Source organism: Macrobrachium rosenbergii, chromosome 51, assembly GCF_040412425.1.
Source record: "Macrobrachium rosenbergii isolate ZJJX-2024 chromosome 51, ASM4041242v1, whole genome shotgun sequence".
Lineage (NCBI taxonomy): Eukaryota > Metazoa > Arthropoda > Malacostraca > Decapoda > Palaemonidae > Macrobrachium > Macrobrachium rosenbergii.
The window spans coordinates 75,732,087-75,741,307 of NC_089791.1; the positions used below are offsets into that span (position 1 = coordinate 75,732,087).

Consider the following 9,221-nt stretch of genomic DNA (forward strand, 5'->3'; position numbering starts at 1 on the left):
GAAAACCAGTTCCGCCCCCCTCCAGTTTATGGAATGGCCGGTATCTCTGATATGTAGGAAAATCCCCAAACTCTCCGAAGCATATCTTACCAACCTTTTGTGCTCTATTCTTTGCGAGAGTGATCTACCTGTCTCCCCTACGTATATAGGAAACACTTTTCCTGTTTCCTGTATTCATTTCTTAAGCTACCACAATGTCTCCGTAAAGATCATGGTAGGGTGCAACTTATTCCTCAGGGGGCTTAGAATATGTTCAAATGGGTACCTAGACAAAGAATTCAACATGATCCGCCAACACCTAACGCAACTGCTCTACCCACCCCATATTATCGAGAAGGCTATCAACAAAGCGAATAAAATATACTACAAAGGTCCCACTCATAACAGACAAATAGATTTTAACAACAAAATAAAGCTTCCGTACGACTGGAGTTGCTGGATAAGTTCTGTGTCGAGGGTTCGTGACCCGGCAGTACCAATCCATTTATCACTTATAAATTCCCCTACGGTGATAATTCTCCATCGGAGATATTCCCGAGGTAGCGTGGATTTGATATTAAGCGACATTTGTAGCTTCATGGTAGTATGTAAATCATGGTGGGATAAAAAATTTCATAAGAGCTGCATGTTCCAAATGTACCAGTGAACTATCATGGCGGAGGTGGGTTAATGCCGAGGCTAAGTACAACTTCCTGCTCAAGACTGGTAAAAGTACAGCAGAATCGGGATTCACTTATACCTCTTTGATAGCTCAGTTGTAACGTCAACTGGAGTTGTTGGATAAATTCTGTGTCGAGGGTTATGACCCGCAGCAGTACCAATCCATTTATCACTTATAAATTCCCCTTTGGTGATAATTCTCCATCGGAGATATTCCCGAGGTAGCGTGAATTTGATATTAAGTGACGTTTGTAGCTTCATGATTGTATATAAATCACGGTGTGATAAAAATTTCATAATAAGAGCTATATATATGTTCCAAATGTACCTATGAACTATCATGGCGGAGGTGGGTTAATGCCAAGGCTAAGTATAACGTCCTCTCACAACGGGTAAAAAGTATAATATATATATATATATATATATATATATATATATATATATATATATATATATATATATATATATATATATACACACACACATATATATATATATGTATATATATATAATACATGCATACATACATACATATATACATTATATATATATATATATATATATATATATATATATATATATATATATATATATATATATATATATATATATGTATATATAATACATACATATATACATATATACATACATACATACAAAATTATATGCCCTCCAAGAGGGTGTATTATATTTCAAAGTAAACGTTGGTAGAGTTGAAGAACACTTCAACAAGCCAAGCAGAGTATTTCTCTCTCTCTCTCTCTCTCTCTCTCTCTCTCTCTCTCTCTCTCTCTCTCTCTCTCTCTCTCTCTCTCTCTCTCTCTCTCTCTCTCTCTCTCTCTCTCTCTCTGCCAATGAATTGAAAATGTAACAAAGCACTAATTGGTTAAATGAGTAAGTTACACTCTGACTTCCAAAGTCAAAACCTGAACATAGAAAATGGGATCTTCACACACCTAACAGGGACTAAACTAAAACTGTAAGTCCAAATTCCCCCCACACCATATCACCAATGAACAAGTCAGGGCAAAACATAGTTAATGAGTCTTCAGTCGACATGACCACCGCTCCATTCTCTCATGCCCTTCAACCCAGGGCATTGTGCCCATTGACATGAATTCACACACAGACTCGTCATTCAGCAAACTGGAGGATCCATCTTCTAAAAACCCAGATGCACTGTTCAAATTGAGCACTACAATAGTTCAGGCCCCAATACCTAGTTTTCGCATATTTTCTCTCCAGCAAAACTCATCATGACCAACTCACAAATGCACTTACCTCCTGGCACATTTACACTTCACCTGAGAAAGATCCATGATGACTTATTGGAAGATTCCGCTACCCGCAGTGCAATATGGGTCAACGGACGCATGCTTTGTGACTTGCTCAAAACTTGATTGAAGTGTTGTATCACATGGCAATCAGATTTCCCATGCCCTGATCATGATCTGAAGCCCTGCTTCGGACGAGGTTAACCTTAAAAAAATTATAAATCTCAGTTTTCAAAATGCGAATGAACCAAGCACTCGCTGTGTTCACATCCAGTTCATTAGCAAGATTGCTTAACCAATGATATATCCACCTGCGGAGTCTCTGAATAAAGACATATCTTCATCATACTGTATACAGGTAGTCATCGACTTACGACGGCATTAGGTTCTGACAGAGCGGTCGTAAGTCGATCTCGTCGTAAGTCGACCAACCACATATGTACATGTATTCTGTACCTACCGTATATTATCCATCATATATTACAGTATATCCTAAGTATGACTAGCCTACTGTACATACACATTTTATATTATCCCAAAAATGTGCATGTATAGCACCTATTATTACGTTTAGCATATGAAATCTTATCATGCTCGAACTCCTTGATTAATACTTACTTTTATTACTGTATTTAACATTTTTATTGTAGGCATTCAAACCATCTGTCTGGTCTGTTTACATTTTCTTATCCGCCATTTGCATTGCCAATCGGCTACACGTATGACGTATTATTTACTTTTATTTATTTATAGGTTTGAATTAAATACATACCGTATTTGACGGTGTATAAGATGCACTTTTTTAACAAAAAAAAATGGCCTAAAAAATCCCCCTGCGTCCTATGTACATAATGTAGGCCCAAAATTTAAGAATTTTGGCTGAAATTATACATGAAACGTCACGTAGATGTTGTAGCCTAGCATAACATTCGGTGTTATCCTAATAACCTATTAAAAAACAAAGTTTATTATAATTATTTATCATTATCACACTTACCATCACCGCAATTACTACTGCTAGTATTATAATCAATATCTACGTTGTTATTATCGATATTTTCATTAAATGTGTTAATATCATTACCGTCGTCTAGAGCGGATCGCCACATTCCACATTTACAGACTTACAGTACGTGTGCTGCCACCTATTGGTGATTATCTTGAGAGCTTTACGGATAACAAGGCTTCGTTCAGTTGGTAGTTGGCAATTCCTGCTAACATATTCTCTTTACGCATAACAACATGGCTTCGATCAATTGGTGGTTGACAAGTCCTGCTACCATTCCCTTTAGGCATAATAACAAGGCTTCATTGAGTTGATACTTCGTAACTCATGCTAGCATTCTCTTTTAAGAATAATAACATGGCTTTGTTCAGTTGCTCACGAGACTCGAGCCGTTACATAGGAAACATTTTTATTTATTGGATTTTACCCTTGATTGCATACTTTTATAATATATAATGGATATATATAACATATGTTACCATAGGTAACATCTTTATTAATGTTTTTGTTGATTCTGCGGTAAGAAACAATGTTTACAAATGAATGTGTTGCAATCTATTGGTAAACCTATGAGGTAGCTTTCAGCAGCAGATGAAGCATTCGATCGTAGTAAATGGCTGATTGTATAATACACATTTTGATAAATATAAATATGGTAAATAACTTCTTTATTAATGTTTTTGTTGATTCTGTTGGTAAGAAAAAATATGCATATGATAACCTAATACTACCAAAATCATATGAGCATAGGCTAGGAAACCTTATTTTTTTTCCCTCAATGTCCTGCTGAAATTGGGGTGAGTCCTATGCAGACATGCGTCTTATAAGCCATCAAATACGGTAATTTGTTATTACATTTGATTTATTTGCAAAAAATAGAAATACAAAATACATTACAAAAATATGAATCTTTTTCCATTTTCGAACGACACAAACACACTGAACGCTGCCGAAAGCTGAGCATCTCTCGGATATGAGCGCGCTGCCGGTAGCGGGAAAAAGTATCATACGCACGTTCGACATATTTTAGCAAAATATAAAATTAAATATTATATTTTATTATATTGTCATAGCCGTCGTAAAGTCGGTCGGTCATAAGTCGCATAGGTCGTAAGTCGACGACTACCTGTATACATATTTAATAGCTCATTCCACCTACTCCTGGCGCCCTTGTCCAGGCACAGTTATATACATAATATAAAATAAGTTCACTGCTGCCAAATATGGTACCGACATCTCTACACTCGGGCCGGCTCACAAATCATAAAAAAAAAATACACCACTACAAAGGCTGTTGTCCTTGGGCAGCAAGGTCCATCACATGTAAACTAAATACTGCAGCCACCGTCATAACTGTAACAGCTGTAAATCAAGCCTTGGGAGTATGTATCAACTATTATGTGTTCCGTGAATAGATCTGCGTAGATCACATTTCCTCACACATAGTGTCATAGGTGACTTGTAATCTCCAATATGGCCTGCAGCTGAACAGGCCTGTGTTAATTATGTATGTACTGCATAAAGGTCCTTGTGACAGCAACTGTAGAAACCATCCCACTGCTGCCACCAAACTAATACACCCTCTTTGAAGGCATAAAATATATATATATATATATATATATATATATATATATATATATATATATATATATATATATATATATATATATATATATATATATATTACGATGCACTCCACAATGAAGATGAAGGAGAAACCAGAGGAAAAAGGAAATAGAGTTCTTAATTATATATATGATTATTATCACTTTTGTATGATTCATTTATCATTACCACAGGTGAAAAATAAGAAGCGGGGTGTAGGTCTGACCGGTTTCGACTTTATTTCCAAATTGATACTGATACAAAGTGTGAGAAGTCAAATATATATACTACAAGAACTGTACTGACGTATATATATTTGTGACTTCTCAGACTTTGTATCAGTCCAAAATAAAGAAACTCAGACCTAACCCGTATCTTATTTTACTGAAGAAATACTATATATATATATATATATATATTGTATATATAATATATTATATATATTTTATATATATATATATATATATATATATATATATATATATATATATATATATAATATATATATATATATATATATATATATATATATATATATATATATATATATATATATATATATATATATATATATATATATATATATATATATATATATATATATATATATATATTTTTCCATACAAATATTTGTAAGTTAGAAAATTGTGCAAATGACTTCATAAATCATAGTAAGTGGTCTATTACAGTAAAAGCAGGAAGTCAGAGTATTCCAAAATAAAGATATCTTAACATATACTTTACTGAAGAATTTGTAATTAATCATTTTAATTTTGATATCTAAGAATTATCTTGTAGCAAAAACTAACTGCTCTGGGATGTATTGAATTTCATGTAATAACATAACTGTTATTCAGTGATACTAGATGTATAAACTTGGATGTATTTTTATATGTAAATCTGCCTTCTAATTATTATTATGTTAAAAAGTCAATGTAAATTGGCAATGTCATTCCTATAATTAGCACCCATAAAGATACCTAGTTTGTAAATTTAAAAAAATTGTTTGTTTCTATGCTAAAATTGAATTAAATCATTAATAATACACCCCTCCGCGAATAGGTCAAATCCACGAATGCTTAAAACCCCTCTAAAAACACTTAGAACTGCCCATTTTGATAGCTTAAACCAAGAAAAACCCTGTAAAAATGCTTATACCTGAGTATTTTAATAGTTTTATCACAAAAAGTGCATTTATTCATGAAAATTACATGAAAATACAGTAATTAATGAATATTTCTCAGTGAAAAGTACCGCGAATGGGCGAATTTTCCACGAATGATGGCTAGATATGTTCCACAGAGAAACCCGTGAATGCATGAGTCCGCGAACCATGAGAACGCGAATATGGGGGTTACTGTACTTACTTGTAATGTTAACAGTTTTATTAACAATCAAATTTTTATAGCATATTTCAAAATATTGTAATGAAAGATTGAGAGCATAAGCTTGTAGTTACCATGACCTCCAGTGGGCAGGGTTTCTGAAGAAACCAAAAGAAAAGCTGACAACATACTTCAGAGTCTCATCATGCTTTGCTTTTGAGTCTTATGAAACTGATACTTCAGAACTAGAAACATTAGAAACTTGGCTGTGGTTTGACATCAAAATCATAAAATCTTTGATTCTCAATTTTTGTATTGAAGCCTTCCCCTAGGAAACTTTTGGCATAGGCCTTCGCATTTTTCTTGAAAATGAGCTCCCATTTGTGTCTCTATGCTACTTGATCACTAACACTTTTTATTGATTATGTCCTAATTGTGGTTAATTTTTGGAGGAATAATTCAGATGAACATATTTCAAGGAAACTAGAAACAAATCTTGTTCTCTGAAAATTTTATTTTTTGGTGGTTCATACACAGTAGATTCACAATTACAGACATTTTTTTGCCGTCTTATTTACTTTCACAATTTACGTTGATATTCTTTGCAAATGTAGGAAATACTGCTTTATTCATGCAAAGTTATGTCAACCTAGGTTACATAAATTGTAAGCAAACAAAAATACCAGTGTCAAAGTAATTGTCAAAAAATGTATTAGTTTTTTATATAGAAGTAAACTGATTCTTTGTCTTTACTTTTGAGAAATTGTGTTGATATTGATTTTGGTCATTGATGTGTGTGTGTATACATATATATTTATATATATATTTATATATATGTATATGTATATATATGTATATATATACACATACACATACTGTATATATATATATATATATATATATATATATATATATATATATATATATATATATATATATATATATACATATATATATATATACATACATACATACATACATATATATATATATATATATATATATATATATATATATATATATATATATATATATATATATATATATATATATTTATATATATATATATATTATATATATATATATATACATATATATACATATATATACATATATATATATATATATATATATATATATGCATATGTGTATATCTATATGTATATCTATAGTATATATATGTATATATATACATATACATATATATAGTATATATATGTATATTTATACATATGCATATATATATTATACATATACTGTATATATATACACTTATATACATATACAGATACATATTTATATACAGTATATACATATGTATTATATAATACATCCATACATATATATAGTATATATATGTACATACATACACAGGCAGTCCCCGGTTATCAGCGGAGCTTCCTTTCTAAGGGTGTGATGATAACCAAAAATCGGCGAATTTCGGTCTTATCGGCACCACAAAGCTCCGATTTTCGGTTATCAGAGCCTCTTATAAGTATGTTTCTGTGCCAATGCCCAGTTATCGGCGCCGATAAGTGGAAATTGGTGATTTTCGCCACCGAAAATTGCTGATTTTTGTTGCTAGACAAGCACCGTAAAACTGGATACAGTTAATTAACTGGTGATCCGTGTATGTATATATATATATATATATATATATATATATATATATATATATATATATATATATATATATATATATATATATATATATATATATATATATATATATATATATATATACACACACATATACAGGCAGTCCCTGGTTTATCAGCAGTCTGGTTTTCCGGAAGCGACAAAAATTGTCAATTTTTGGTGCCGAATTGCACCAGTTTTCGCTCATTGGTGCCGATAATTTTACATTGGCGCAGATACATACCTACTAGAGGTGCCGATAACCGAAAATCAGCGGTTTTTGCTTATCGTCACGCCGTCGGAATGGGACCCCCACCGATAACCGGGGACTGCCTGTATATATATGTGCGCATGTGTAGTTGATATAATTTTTAGATTTTTAGTGAGTTTTGAAATGTTTAACATTAAGGAAAAAATCTTATTTCGCAGGATGGAGCCAGTTCTGGTGGTCAACGTGCAGCCACAACTGGTGGTCAGAACAAAGGAGGATCGAAACCTTCTTATGGAGGATCTTACTGGGGGACAAATTAAGATATAAAATCACCTCATAAAAATGAAAAGGGAAACAAAAGGTGTACAGTTTTACAAACTAATAAAGCTTAAGTCTTATACATTGAACATTGAAGATATATTGTAATGTATATGAGTAACATCATAATGTCACTGGTTAGGTGCCTCTCAGTATCCGGAGCATCAGTTTATTGATTAGTTATGAAAATGCGCTCACAGAAGACTGTTGTAAAAAACAAAATTGATATGTACAAGGGTCAAATTTTAAGTGTACTCTTTAGTCAGTGCAAAAGAAATATATATATACAAAAGGATTTGCTTGTCTCAGAATATAGTAAATATAACAATGAGACAAGCTATTCCTCACCCTTTATAGGTCTATTCTGTATGAACTCGTCCAAGGTGATGTTAAAGTGGATATAATATTTAGCAATGGTGTATTCAGTCTTGCTCTTCTCACTTGTAAATAATAGACGCCACTGAATAAACCATGGGCATAAGTCCACTGGCATGGTGCATTTCTCCACAACCTCTCACTCCACACCTTTTTATATAATAAAGAAGTTTTACAGATTGTACTTTTGGGTGATAGGATTTGACAAAGAAGGCCTAGTGATTGTTCACCACTAGAACAAAACTTCAGTAGAATACAATATAAGGCAGCATTCTATTCTGGAGTGAGTAATTTTCCTTTTTTTTTTTTTTTTTTTTACAAATCCTGAAAAACCAAGGGACCCCCTGTGTAATTTCAGACCACATCTTGGATTTTTGCCTTCATTGATCGCCCCAGAATAGGATGAATGTATGTTCAACTCACTTTTTTTTCCTTTTTTTTCTAACTTGTGTATCTATCTAGGTACATTATAATCCCATTCCTGTTACAGGAATGCTGTATCGATATATGAAAAATTATGCCTCTTGTTTTGTAAGCTTTTTGTGTAGTGAGATAGTGAAATATTTCAGTTCACCAATAAAATATCTTGACTCTATATAAGATTAGTGTTTTTACCCCTAGGAAATTGAGGACTCCATTGCATGGTGGTGTCAATTAGTAGAACTAAGCCAGTGCCCTCAAAACAATGTTTTCTTTGGCTGGCACAAAGATTAACCAAAAATAGAATAAATATTTAAACTCAGGTCATTGTATTTTTGATACCATAGTAGTTCTGTTGAAAGATGTACAGTTCAGGTAAGTTTATTTAT

General features: G+C 32.4%; 1 protein-coding gene across 4 annotated transcripts in view; it reads left to right on the forward strand.

Moving 5' to 3' along the window:
• Nucleotides 1-9,007, forward strand: part of lig (lingerer) — a 409,731-nt gene extending 400,724 nt beyond the window's left edge. For all 4 annotated transcript variants that reach the window (XM_067095720.1, XM_067095719.1, XM_067095721.1 and 1 more), the window contains one exon: nt 7,938-9,007. In XM_067095720.1, coding sequence (XP_066951821.1) covers nt 7,938-8,039 — 102 coding nt within the window. In that variant the 3' untranslated portion in view covers nt 8,040-9,007. The remainder of the gene's footprint in view (nt 1-7,937) is intronic.
• The last annotated feature ends 214 nt before the right edge of the window (nt 9,008-9,221 follow it).